This window comes from Chrysemys picta, chromosome 2 (assembly GCF_011386835.1).
Source record: "Chrysemys picta bellii isolate R12L10 chromosome 2, ASM1138683v2, whole genome shotgun sequence".
In the NCBI taxonomy this organism is placed as follows: Eukaryota; Metazoa; Chordata; order Testudines; family Emydidae; genus Chrysemys; species Chrysemys picta.
Genome location: NC_088792.1, coordinates 38,317,747 through 38,331,669, shown reverse-complemented (window position 1 = coordinate 38,331,669; position 13,923 = coordinate 38,317,747). Strand labels below are relative to the sequence as shown.

The window sequence follows — 13,923 nt, the reverse complement described above, 5'->3', positions numbered from 1 at the left end:
TTCAGTTCAAGCCAGAGCATCTCTACCGCAAACCAGATTTCTGGCAATAAAAAAGCTCATAGAAACAGTTTTCATCAGTCCACGAATCACAGCAAAAACCTGTCTACAACTGCTAGGACACATGCAGCCACCACATTCATGGTAAAACGTGCGAGACTACACGTGCTGCCTACAGGGTTGGCTGAGTTCCGTATACAAACCCATCAAACACAGTTTGAACAAGATCGTAACACCACCTCCCAGAGTACTAGAATCCCTTCAGTGTTGGACAAAACAGGAAAATCTCTGCTCAGGGATTCCCTTTTACCAGGAACCACCCTCAATTCTGATCACAACAGATGCCTCCTTGATAGGTTGGGATGCACACCTGGATCATCAGACAATCCACGGCAGGTGGTCACCAGCGGAAACATATCTCCATATCAGCATACTGGAACTAATAGCGGGACAGAATGCTTGCCTCCATTTCCTTCCGCTCATAAGGAACGAGATGATATGGGTGATGACAGACAATATTGCATGCATGTTCTACATCAACCGATAAGGGGGCGCACGATCCCACTCCCTGTGTACTTAGGTCATAAAACTCGAACTGGTGTATTCATCATCACATTGACATCTCAGCCTCCTACCTCCCTGGATGTCAAAATACTACAGCAGACACTCTAAGCAGATGGTTCTCACAGGAACACAAATGGGAAATGAATCCCTCAGTCTTACAACTAGAGCCCTGTGTGGATACAAATTTATATCCATGGATATTCGCAGATATAAATCAGTATCCGCAGAACTGCAGGGCTCTCTCGGGAACCACAGCAGCAAAAGGAGCAGAATGTGGGGCTGCTGTTCCCAGGAGCCAGCATCCAATGCCAGCAGCTCCTCTGGCATGGCTGTACCGCCCACTGGGGCAGGCAGGCTCACTGGCAGCTATCCCTGGTCATGCTCTTGTGTTCAAGCAGTGCGCACACCCCCAGACAGGAGACACAGACAGCTGTGTGGAAGGGATGGGGGCGAGCCTGTGGATGGTACAGCTGCACTGGAGAAGCTGCCTGCATGGGGTGCTGGCTCCTGGGAGTGGCAGCCCAACATTCTGCTCTTTCCACCACTGCGGTTCCTGGGAGGGCCCTGCAGTTCCATGGAAACCGATTTATACCCGTGGATATCTGAATCCGTGGATATAAATTTGTATCCATGGAGGGCTCTACTTACAACATATATTCCAACGATGGGGGTTACCCACCATTGACCTATTTGCTACATCTCAGAATCACAAATGTCCGCTAGTCTGTTCGAGAGCGGGATTAGGACCTCGATCCGTAGGGGATGCTTTCCTCCTCACATGGGACACAGCACTCCTATATGCATTCCTGCCAATCCCCCTAATCCCCTGGGTCCTACACAAAATACAGGACAACAATGCCAAAATCATATTGATAGCCCTAGCGTGGCCCAGGCAGACCTGCTATCCTTACCTGATGCACATGACGGTTTGCGCCCCACGAACTCTCCCACTGAGACTGAATCTTCTCTCTCAAGCCAATGGTCAGATCCTCCATCTGAACCTGGAGAAACTCCATCTGAAAACCCCTTCATGGTTCCAGCAGCACGAATTAGCCTGTCTGGAACAAGTCAAACATTTTATTGAACAGCAGATGTATATCCACATACAATACATACCTGCATAAATTGAAAAGATTCTCCATATGGAGTCAGAACAAACAATACTACACCACTGTCGCTAGTGCTAGAATATCTCTTAGAACTAATGAACTCAGGACTGTCCACAAGTTCTAGTAAAGTACATCTCACGGTGATCACCACTTTTCATCATAAAATCAATGGATTCTCGGTATTTGCACACCTGACCACAAAGCAGTTTCTCACTGGCATACAGAATCTCTACCCAGAAGTATACCAACCCACACCACTTGGGACTTAAACCCAGTTCTCAAAGGCTTTACTAGACCATCCTTTGAGCTGCTGGCCACTTGTTCCTGGGATGTCAAGGTGGCATTCTTGGTGGCTATCACCTCCGCTAGATGAGTGAGTGAGATTGTTGCATTAATGGCTAATCCACCATACACTTCTTTAAAGACAAGATCACATTGCAACCTCACCCAAAGTTCCTCCCCAAAATAGCTTCAACTTTCTATATCAACCAACCTATTCATCTCGCCACATTGTACCCCAAACTGCACAGAAACGCACAGGAGGCCATGTTACACACTCTAGATGTATGACCAGAATAGAACAAAATCTTTCCGCAAATCCCCAAGACTCTTCTTCTTGACAACAGAACAATTCAAGGACTCCACTATATCCTCTCAAAGACTATCTAAGTGGGTCTCGAGCTGCATCCAACTATGTTATCAAACGGATAAGACAGAGCCACCAATGGGGATCAGGTCCCATTCTGTGTGTTCCATGGCAGCATCTATACCATTTCTGAACAATGTACTGTGACGTTACACCCCATATTCTTTATAGAAACATGCTTATGATGTGAATATGGCATAACTAAGATTTATTTGATGCAAGGTGGATCTTGTGAAATATCATTGGAAAATTTACTGAATCTGATTATCCAATTTGTATGCATGTATCATTTATGTATCTGAAGTTAGGAATATTGACTATGTAACAATTACAACTGTGTGTGTACTTGGGGAACGCCCACCAGACAGAATGCAATCAGCCTGAATGCGCCATTAGGAAAGCCAATGGGTCTTTGAAAATGCTGACTTCCCATCTTCCTGGAGTTCCTTCCTGTGGATATTACAAATAAACATAGTCTCATGGTTGCTTTGACACTGTAAGGTCATGTGATCATGTCACCTGGTACAGGACACCATCCTGAGCTGGTATTTTTCCACTGAAAGGCGGGGGAGGAGGGGCAAACAGGGAAACAAAAGATTCACGCCATATGTAAATCCTGTTTAAGGCTGGAGAGTGAGTTAATCAAGGTTGCCGGTTCTTCACTGAATCCCTGTCCAGGATGACTGCTGTAAACACCTAAGACTGATCTGGGGAGAAAGGACTGGGACCCAGGCTGATTCATGGGTCTAGCCTATGAAGAGAAATACCTGAAACTCGAAGCTGTAGAAACTCTGCATGAAGTTCTTTGCAGTAAAAGTGCATCTCTTGCACCATAACTCTGAAATTCTCTGTCTTTGGACATTAGGGAGATTGCTTTCATCAACTCACTTATAGCCTAAAACAACATTTAGGGTGAGAGATTACTATTTGTAACCAGTTTCTTTAGTGAATTAAGCTTAGGATGTGTGTTTGTTTATTTTGCTCAGTGATCTGCTTTGTTCTGTTTGCTATCCCTTATAATCACTTAAAATTCATCCTTTGTAGTTAATAAACTTGTTTTGTTTTCTAAAACCCAGTTTGTGCAATTCATAACTACGGGGTGGGGGGATGGCAAAGAGCTGTGTATATCTTCCTCCACAATGAGGGAGGGGGCGATTTTCATGAGCTTACGCTATATAGATCTCTATAAAGCGCAATACAATATAATTTTGGGTTTACATACCAAAGGATGTGTGCACAGGAGTGCTGGGCAATCCCCTAGCTGAGTCATCCCACACTCTGGGGCTGTGATTCTAGAGTTGGGTGTGTCCCTCCTTGTGTGTGTGCGCTGGAAAGGAGCTTGAGAACCTGTCACAACAGCACAGGATAGGGGGAGCCCAGGCTGGTGGGACAGGCGGGCTAGGTGGGACCTCAGCACATCCAGTGGTACCCAGAAAAGGGGGTCCAACCCATCATATATCTCAGAGATCTGCAGAGCTGCTACATGGGCCTCTGAACATGGGTTCATTTACTAGTAAACAATTACACAGGACTCACGAGCTGATGCCATGCTGGGTCTAACAGTCCTCTCCTCAACTATGCATGTAACTCCAAAGTTCCCCCAACCATAGTGGACACTGTTCTACAATCACCTGAAGTGGAGCACCCACAAGGACAGCACTCGAAGAAGAAGAAGAGAGGGTTACTCAGTGGTGCAGTAACTGAGGTTCTTCGAGATGTGTGTCCCTGTGGGTACTTCACTACCCACCCTCCTCCCCTCTACTTTGGAGTTTGATACAAGGACTCTATAGTAGAGAAGGAACTAAAGGGGTCGGGCTGTGTGCGCGATAGATGAGACTCCAACAGTGCAGTGAGACAGCTACTGTGCACGCGTGTCCCGACCAAACACTGCTAACGAAAATCTCCAATCAATGGTGCTCGGACATACCAGCACCTGAAGTGGAGCACCCACAGGGACACACATCTCAAAGAACTTCAGTTACTGCACAAGTGAGTAACTCTCTCTTTTTTTTTTCTTTCTTACTATAACTAACTTACATTTCAAAAGGAAAAGCAGTTTCAACTGGGAAAAATGGATTTTTTTCATTTAAAAAAAGTTAAAACAAAACGTTTTGACAATTTTGAAACTTAGTTTTTCAAGTTTGAAAAAAATTGTTGAAACTGACTCTTCCCCATGAATGGTTTCAACAAATCAGCATTTCTGGTGAAAAAATATTTTGTCAGAAAATTCCCAACCAGCTCTGCTGACCACAGCGAGTAATAAAGGGAGCTCTTAGTAGCTAGCTGCCCATTGTATGGATTTTTGCTGTTTCTAATGTTGTAAATGGCTTGGACGGACACAGTTTATATTGGATGACATGTTGGTTTTTTATGCTTCTCCTCACCCATTGCATTAAACAAACTATGTTTGGGTGGTTTATGTATAATGTATACATTTATATGAAGTTCTTTGCAGTAAAAGTGTTTCTCTTGCACCATGACTCTGAAATTCTCTGTCCTTGGACATTAGGGAGATTGCTTCCATCAGCTCACTTATAGCCAAGTAAAAGCTTTATTGTCTAAAGTGCACTTCACTGTGGGGAAGCTATGGCCATTTGAGCAATGCCCTGAGTACAGGTTTGTGCATCATCACACTGTCTCAGTGGGGGTTGAGGGAGGTACTGTGCCTCTCTGAGACACACAGTCCCTCCCTAAGATCTCTCTTGCTCAAGGGGAGGGTGCATCCTGCTCCCCCCAGCCAGCTTTGGGAGCCAGTATGGAGGGAGGAAGGGGCATGGCTTACCCCCTTATTATCCCCTTTTAGGTAGTTTGTGCCCCTGGATACAGCAGTTCCACAGTGAAGGGATTGTAATTGTTCCTGGCCCTTGCATGAAGTGGTAATGGGGACAAGCTCCTTGCTTCCGCCCTTTGCCCTCTCTACCTGAGGGCCAGGAGAGTCTGTTGTTTAATCCTTCTGGGGGTGTTTAAATGGTACAAAAGGAACTAGAGAAATGAAGTTTGTCTGTTTAAATTGTTAGCTAATCTACCTGATGGGGAACGTGTCTCATTCCTTTTCTCCACTCTTTTAGCATAGTTGCTCTTTTTTTCCAAGATGCTAGTTAACAACTGAAACACAACCAAATTTAAAACTTGGTTTGCCCAGTCAATACGAATGGGGCCAGATCAAGTTATAAAGTGCTTTTGCCCATGTAGGGTTTAACCTACAGGGTTGGGTCCAACCATGTTTAATCAATCATGGCTATTTTTGTGACATAGATGTAGCTGACAGCTCATTGTTTCACTCCACATACCATTCTGGCCTAGTAGATCCACTGGCCAACTACTGCCATTCTTCTTTGCGTGCCCACAGCCCTCCTCCTCCTCTGGAGAGAGCTGCATATCAGCATCATTCGGGGGGCTGCAAAATCCCTTTACTTACCACTTCTGCTTTCCATCTCCTTTGTGAAGCAGAAACATTGCATTTTTGCTGTCTGTAGGGGCCATCCATGGCTACACAGACGGACTGCGGGATTTGATCCATGGTTTTTAATATCCAGGAACTTGAGTTGATAGTAACAATCCATATTAGATCATAAGAATGATATGAAAATATGCTATACAAATAAACTGAGTGAATCAATATAAAAGACTTAACTAAGTCAGTGGCAATGGGACAGGTGCAATTATCATTCCATGTTAGTTTTCTGTTTGTTTAATCTTCGCAGGCATGTTGTTTTGTAGAAACAATTAAAATATTAATTGCATAAAGCTGTCATAAGTATTTTTATGATTTACAGTGGTGTATATTAAATGAACAGGTCAAATTATGTTGCAGCCTAGTGGAGGTGGCTCAAGATTTAATTGTTCCTAGTTAACCAACAAGTTAAAATAAAACCTTTATTACAGGAGGTGCTACATCTCTGAATATTGCTTGCCATTCTGTTTTATCTTATTCTCTGTGTACGTTCTCCGATTTTTTTTTTAAATATTAAAGCTTACCAATGTAGAAGGTCTTTAAAGGAAAGTTTAACACTCATTATGTACTTCATTTTTTGTAGGTGCTGCCGCATGATAGCAAAGCACGACGTCTCTTTGTAACAAGTGGTGGACTTAAAAAAGTTCAAGAGATAAAAGCAGAGCCGGGGTCACTTCTTCAAGAGTACATCAACACTATTAACAACTGTTACCCAGAGGAAATAGTAAGGTGAGGAAATTGGAGTCCTAGCAATTCATAGTTGTTACATTGTTAGATTGTCTTCAAAGCACAAAATGAGAGATTTAAAATATAATTTAAGGTCTGTGTGAATGCGCTTTTAAAATTAAAGACCATCTTTGGTTATCAGCCCGAAAGAGTAGTTGGACGAACACAGAATTAGACAGATACTTTCTTGTCTTTCTGAACGCTTTATTATCATCTTTTTAAAATTGCTTCTCAGGTTCAAATTTACCTCTTGCTAAACAAAGCCCAAGATTGCCCTTTTGCAGGGAACTAAGTGGGAGTTGGGGAATAGAATTAACTCCCACATCCACCTGGCAGGCTCTGGAGCTGCAACACCACCCTTCTGGATGCCATGTCAATTTGTAAGCTGCAGTAGCAGTCTCTGCCCCATACATGGGGTATTCAGGCCATGGAATCCATGCACTGCCCATACTGGTTCTTTGCATCAGCGTCATCCTGTTTGCTTCTGCAAGGGAAAACTCAGTGACTGTCAAAGGGGTGAAGAATCATCAAGACATTTTCAAGCTATGAAGAGTAACGGTACAGAATTAAAAAAAGACATTTGTTTACATTTTTTGGCTGTACTTCATGTTTGCTTTTGCTACAAACTACTTTTTTTGTTAGGGGAAGCAAAGAAACATGCCATTGGTGTAATGAAGAAAATGTGCCCTTTAAGTTCCTCCCCCTGTCTCTTTGTGCAGTAGAACCATGCTGGTTCCACTGCCTGGGGCACTTCTGCTGCTCCAGAGGTCAGGGCTGGATTTGTCCTGTAAAGCTGCTGTTTCAGGCTGTCTGTCTGCGGATTCAGGAAGACAACTGCAGTAGTTTGCATTTGGAAAGTTATTTTCACAAAAGCTAATAATGGATTTACAAAACAACTATATCAAATTTAAAATTCTGTAGAAAAATCAGTGAGGAGAATGGAGCAAACAGAAATTCTATGCATTATTAACCCCCTCTGTGCTAGCATTTGGGATTTGTCATTGAACACGTTTCATTTATAACAAACCTTACTCCTATCTCCTTGTAGTTAAGACTTTCAGTGTTCTGAGATGTGCAGCATACATCTGCAACAATGACTCTGTACGGATCTTTAGACATACAGTATTACTGTGTTTTCTTAGGAACGTACAATAATACAAGTCTCATATATTATGCTGATGGTTATGGTATAAAAACCTAGACAGATAGCTCGCAGTGCAAGACTTCAGTATTCTGTAGATTGAAGGCTCTTTCTGGTATAGCACTGAAGTGATTTTGCTTATACAACTAGTGTGCATGCCTCCACTCTTAATAACTTTTAGAATTAAGAATAAATATAGCTAGCCTATTGGGCATAAATTGATAATGTCTGTATTCAAACCTTGTTGTTCTCGGATAATATGATTTGGAAGTTTTGAGGTATGTACAGCTATTCCTATTGTTGATTTTGAAACTTCATCCACCTCTCTTAAGTCTGATATTCATATAACATCAAGAACGCAGGACGTGGTTTTTGTAAGCTTTGGTGGCTTGTAAAAAAGGGAGCAACTTGAGTGTTATAAATTCCTCAATGCAAAGTCTTCAAAGAATCACACTGACAAAGGAAATTCTCCAGAAATTTCTCAAGGGAGAGAAACTTTGACCATGGTTGTTTCTAAGCAAAACATTGGAAAAATTTAATGTTGTTTTTCTTGGTCTTATCTTGCCACATTGGAATAGAAACAAACTAGTCCAGCATAAAAAAATCAGTATGCAATGGACTTTCAAAAGCCTTTGTTAGGACTTTTTATTTGTGGGTAAATAAAGGATAAAATTCTCCCCTGGACCCTATAGGTTAACAGAATTAATAATTACTTTAGGTGTCTTTAGGAGATTTCACCCCACAGATACAGGTTTTTAAAAATTCCATGAATGATTTATTAAGTCAATGATCCTTTGTAGTTTTCAGTTTTTGTGGGTCATAAAAATAGGGCTTAATTTACAAACAAGTGAGCATAAAAGTGCTCATCTGACTTAGACATGAAAATATCCTTATGCACATGGTGAGATTTTGCATACATAGCTGGGTATGGCCATAAGCACTGACTTGCACATACACTGGGGCATGTGTGGATTTACATCAGATCCAGGTGTACATAAAAATGTGCACGGATTTTAAAATTTAGCTTCTGTGAAGTCTAAGCATATTTACTGGAAATCTCAGTGCAGACAAAATTCTAGCATCTATGTCAAAACATGAACTATAGTGTAATATGCTTGAGACCTGCAGGGTTGGAAGGATTTTGTGAATTTTCACCAGTGAACCTTTAGGTAAATGGTATAGTTCAGTTAAAAAAAGCAAAAACAAAAAGCCTCCAACCAGTCAGCAGCAAGCTTATTCAGAAAAGGGCAGTCTACTTAAAAAAAAATAATAAATAAAAAATGCTGGCCTCTGATTACTTGAGGCACACAACTGGGTTGTTCTCAAAGCCAGTCAGAATGCAGTAGGTCAATAAAGTCACAGTGAATTTCTACTCTAATAAAAATCTCTTGAATAATATAATCTCCATCAGTCACTTGGTATTACAGAAATAAGATCATTGCCATAAAACATTGTTACAAGATCACTGTTACTAACATTGTACATTAATCAACTTTTTGCCTCTGCATTAGTTTTCGACACGTGCACTTGCATTTCTCTGGCAGCCGTAAACCATTATGCTGTGACAGCCATTCTGTGGAAACTCATGCTTTGCATTAAGGGCCAGAGTTTCTCGTGAGCTCAGCACCCAGCAGCTCCCATTGAGAAGAGTGTTGTTGGATGCTGAGCTCTCTTGAAAACTGGCCACTTCCTTTAAGTGCCTAATTGGGAGCTGAGCTCTTCTTGAAAATCTGACTCCAACTGAATACTGAGCAATTCTGAAAATCTAGTCTTATAGGTCTGAATGCTGGCATTTTACAGTCATTTTGCTCAGGGGTAAATGACGACACAATATGCAAGGTAGTACAGAAACAGTCTCTTAAAGGATTACAGGCGGATAATTACTGATCTTCTTGAGCTATAACCAAAGTTTGAGTCTAGCAGTTTTCTAATAAATGCACTAGATATTAATATAATTTAAATATTTAGCATAATATATATTCCATTATCTAATACACAGACAAAATGTTTCTTTTTCAGGTATTATTCTCCTGGATATTCTGATGCACTTCTGGAAAGGGTGGAAAATTATCAACCAGTTTTATAAATGCTTCGATTTTTTTCTGTTAAAATACTCTATTTCTCATATGTGCTTTTATGATGAGCGGGAAAATACAGTACAGTATAGCCAGAAACTCTTGCTGAATTCTGAAATATTTATCTTTCTCCTATTTTCTGAACTATTAATCACCATTATTAATCCTTTGTCAGTTTGAAGAAATAACCTTGATTTTGTGTGTGTGTGTGCTGTAGTGTTTGTGTAAGCTCACATTGAGAACAGGGATTCTCAAATGTCAGGAGTTCATGTTTCTCAAAAGTCACTCATGCTGCAGGGCGCTGAGCACTGCCTGGATGTACTTGGGAGCCCTCTTCAACTCCCACTGCACTCAATGGAAATTGAGGGAGTTCAGTGTCTCCAGCAAGTTATATTTTGTTCTATATATAATTAGTTTTTGAAGTTTTGCTCCTCCTTTTCTGATTTTTCTGCCTGATCCTACAAGTAGTTATTACCTCATGTTTCACTAAAACTCCATGTGAGAGCAAGGATTTGTGATGGAGAAACTCTTTCTAGAATCAGTCCTTATTCTTTATTTCCTCACGGAAAGCTAGTGGTTATCTGACCTGGGCCCAGGCTTTGGCTTTCCCAGTATTATAACCATTTCCCTGTTGGTACCTTTATATATAGGTTAGAGTTCCCCAGGTCCGAGAGAATCGTAACTCTTTTTTATTATGCAATCAGTTTTCCTCTGAAACATTTCCAACCCCTCCTTGATGGAAAGCAAGAGACTGACTTATTAGGTACGATTTTGGTCTCTAGGGGCCGAAGTAGGTATAAAATAGACAAGCTGTCAGGGTCTGACAGTGATATGAGGACCAAATCCTACCTTGGCTGGTGCAGTATGGTGGACCAGGAATCCTGGCCAGTGCATCCTCTGCAGGAGTCCTGCTGCTTGAGGCAAGATTTCTCATGATGGGAAGGGGCAGCACACTTCTCTGCCCCTCTGATCAGGAACAGAGTGTGAGCACCCAAACTGAGCTTTCTGTATGTGCATAGGGGCCAGATCCTGTAAGGTCCTGTCAGATTCAGAGCACCTTCAACTCTGGTTGAAAGTACGCAGCATCTGGCAGAAAGTACTCAACAGCTCACATAATGGGCCCTCAGAACAATGCCTGCAAAGTACTGAACATCTTCAGTGACTTGAGGGCACTTTACTCCCAGTGACTTGAATGGAACTTGAGGTTGCTCAGCATTTGTCAGGAGACAATTGGCACCCTGCAGAATTGGGTCCAAACAAGTTGGGAGCCTAAAGAGAGTCCCTCATCCGTAAATCATGCCCACACAGGTATGTTGCAGATATTAGCTGTTGGCTTTCTTAGTGCTTGCTGGAGCACTATGGAGAGATTTTCCTCTCTTACATGGTGTAATAAGACTCTTAAATTCCTCTTATCCCTCTTGGGTACCAGTGCAGCACAGGACAGGATGTAGCCCTGAGTATTCACTAGCTTACCTGGCATAGTCATTTGTCATTCCCTTTGAACTACTGACCGTTTTTCTCCCTCTAGTATGTAGCATTTTCTTTCAAAGAATGATAAAAATTTTGTTTCTGCAATGCAGTGTTCAGTGTGGGGAGAGACATTTGAAAACCGCGCATTAAAGAGAACACTTTTGACATACAATAAAATGTGTCAAATACATTTTTTTAAGAAAGTAGAAAAATTAAAGTTTATAAAACCGGAATAGTCTCCTCTATTAACTGTGTATAACAGGAGCAATGCTTCAATGTAGTTGGAAATGATTTAGAGTGGGTACCTTGGCCAAATTCTAAATGTCTATTTTCTTTTATTCTTGTCAGCATCATTTTCAGCAGTTTACAAAAATATTGATGGGTTATCTTGACTAAAGGACTAATTCTACAAAGGGCTGAGTCCCTGCTGTGAGGTGTGAGTGCTATCAGCTTCCACGTTTTTTAGACGGAGTAGAGGGTGCACAGCACCTTGCAGTATCTAGCCCTAATTGAAGTGGAAGCTGAGAGGCTTCATGAATTCTGATACTGAGATATTCATAGACCATACCAGGTGGGTTCCTTCCTTAGCAACCAAAATATCCGTCTTCCCTAACGGAAAGTAAACACCATATCGTACCCCGACCTCTAAATCTTTTTCTAATTTCTCACAGTAGACCAGATCGTCCAAAGGGATGAACTCCACCTGTGTGGGCAAAACAGTGTGAAAGGAGGGTGCTTCGTGCCTGGTAGAAGCTGGCCCAATATTGGGGAATTATTATTTAAGACAATTATACATTTTTTCTTAGGCAAAGAAAATCATTTGGCCTCTAACTGCTGTAGTAATAATCCAAGGATCCTGCCACGCTGCTGCAGTCAGGGGAGTGGAGATGCTGCAGAATCTTGTGCTGGTTGCCTGCAGTTGAACAGGCCCCTTCACTGGGTTGCACCCCCTCCACCTGTGGCTGGAGGACTCCCCCTGGACACTGATGCTGCACAGGGCAGGATTTAGGTCTTAAACAGCACTAGGACTTATTTGCATTTTCAAATTCACTAGCTCAATGACTACTATTTTTGTAGTGCTTCAATAGCTATGTTTTACAGCACTTCAGCCCTCTCTCTCTTGGCTTAAATAATCTGTACCTATGTTAATGTTTATAGCCACTACTGTGGCAACTGTCGAGTGGTATCTTCTGTCTCAGTTCTATGTAATAAAATATAGATGTTTGCATTTTAATTCACTGTAGAAATCCTGTTTTTGTACTGATTTAATGGCATCATGTCCCAAACAAAGTCATGGAAGTTGGCTTGATGAACAGGCCGATTGTGCAAGGGTCAGCTGCTGCCTCAGTTTACCTCTGGAGCAGTGCTTCTGTATTTCCCTCTGAAATCTCATGCACCTATGTATGTATTTCAAATATAATTCCAACTTGTGGGGACTGGTTTATTAACCCATAACACAAAATAAATATAAGCTGTCCCTTTTACCCTTCCAGGCACAAGTAGTTACGTTCCTTTAAACTCACAGCTCCTTTAGCCCTTCTTTGGGCTCAGGTAATTCTTTGCCCTACTATCCGGGCTTCTCAGTTCAAGTCCTTGTGGCTCTTAGTTGAAGGTTCTTCACAGCTCTCCTCCTAGGGGCTGCGATTGAATCCTGGCAGGCTTCCCCCAGGCTCCCACAATCCTAGATTTACCTCAGGAGAGCCTTGCAGGATGGTCTGGTACAAAGAACCCAGACTGGGCTCACCTTTCCATTTGAGCAGGCTTCTGTTTACTGGAAGCACAGCTTCTGCAGTTGTCATGTGACTCAGCACAGGCTAGGGCCTGGAAACATTGCAGGGATGTTCAGAACTTCAGTCCTTTTAGCAGCAGGATTGACTTGTCCACAAAAACTACCTTTTTCATCTAGCCACTCTGGGATTAATAGGATCTGCAAAGGGAAGCGTACACAGATAAACTCTACTCTCACACACATGATTCAAGGCAGATTTCAACCAACTCAGAGAAATAGTAGACAAGGTCCAATGGAAAGACCAATTAGGAATAACAGAAGTTGAAGGGAGCTGGTAGTTCTTAAAAGATGTAATAACAGAGGCTCAAAATCACGCTATTCTGACACAGAGGAAAGATAAGAAGAGCCATAGGAGGCCAATGTGGCTGCACAAGCTGCTTTTTAACTATCTAAAAACCAAAAGGATACATACTGGAAATGGAAGGAGGGGCATGTCACCAAGGAAGTATACATGGGAATATCATTAACATTTAGGGACAAAATCAGGAAAGCCAAGGCAGTGAATGAGTTACAGCAGGCAAGAAATGTTAGAGACAACAAGATGAGGTTCTTCAAATATGTCAGACAAAAAAGATCAAGGATGGTGTGGGTCCCGCTGCTCAATGGTGAAGGTGAGCTGGTAACAGAAGATGATAGGAAGGCAGAGCTGCTCAGTGCCTACTTTGCTTTAGTCTTCTCAGAAAAAATGTGACCAGAGGACTAGCAAAGTTACCATAGACAATAAAGGGGAAGGGATGCAGATCAGGATAAGTAAAGAACACGTCAGAGATCTTCTGACTAATTTGAATGAATTCAAATCACCGGGGCCTAATGCTATTCATGGTTACTGAAGGAATTAGCTAAATAAACCTCGGAGCCACTGGCAATAATATTTACAAACTCATGGAGGACGGGATTGATCCTGGAATACTGGAGAAGGGCTAACGTAGAGTCCATCTTTAAAAAGGGGATG

General features: G+C 42.0%; 1 protein-coding gene across 2 annotated transcripts in view; it reads left to right on the top strand.

Moving 5' to 3' along the window:
* SPAG6 (sperm associated antigen 6) overlaps positions 1-12,416 on the top strand; it is a 53,404-nt gene extending 40,988 nt beyond the window's left edge. For both annotated transcript variants that reach the window (XM_005302772.5, XM_005302773.5), the window contains 2 exons: positions 6,354-6,499; positions 9,657-12,416. In XM_005302772.5, the coding sequence (XP_005302829.1) occupies positions 6,354-6,499; positions 9,657-9,723 (213 nt within the window). In that variant the 3' untranslated portion in view covers positions 9,724-12,416. The remainder of the gene's footprint in view (positions 1-6,353; positions 6,500-9,656) is intronic.
* Positions 12,417-13,923: the final 1,507 nt, after the last annotated feature.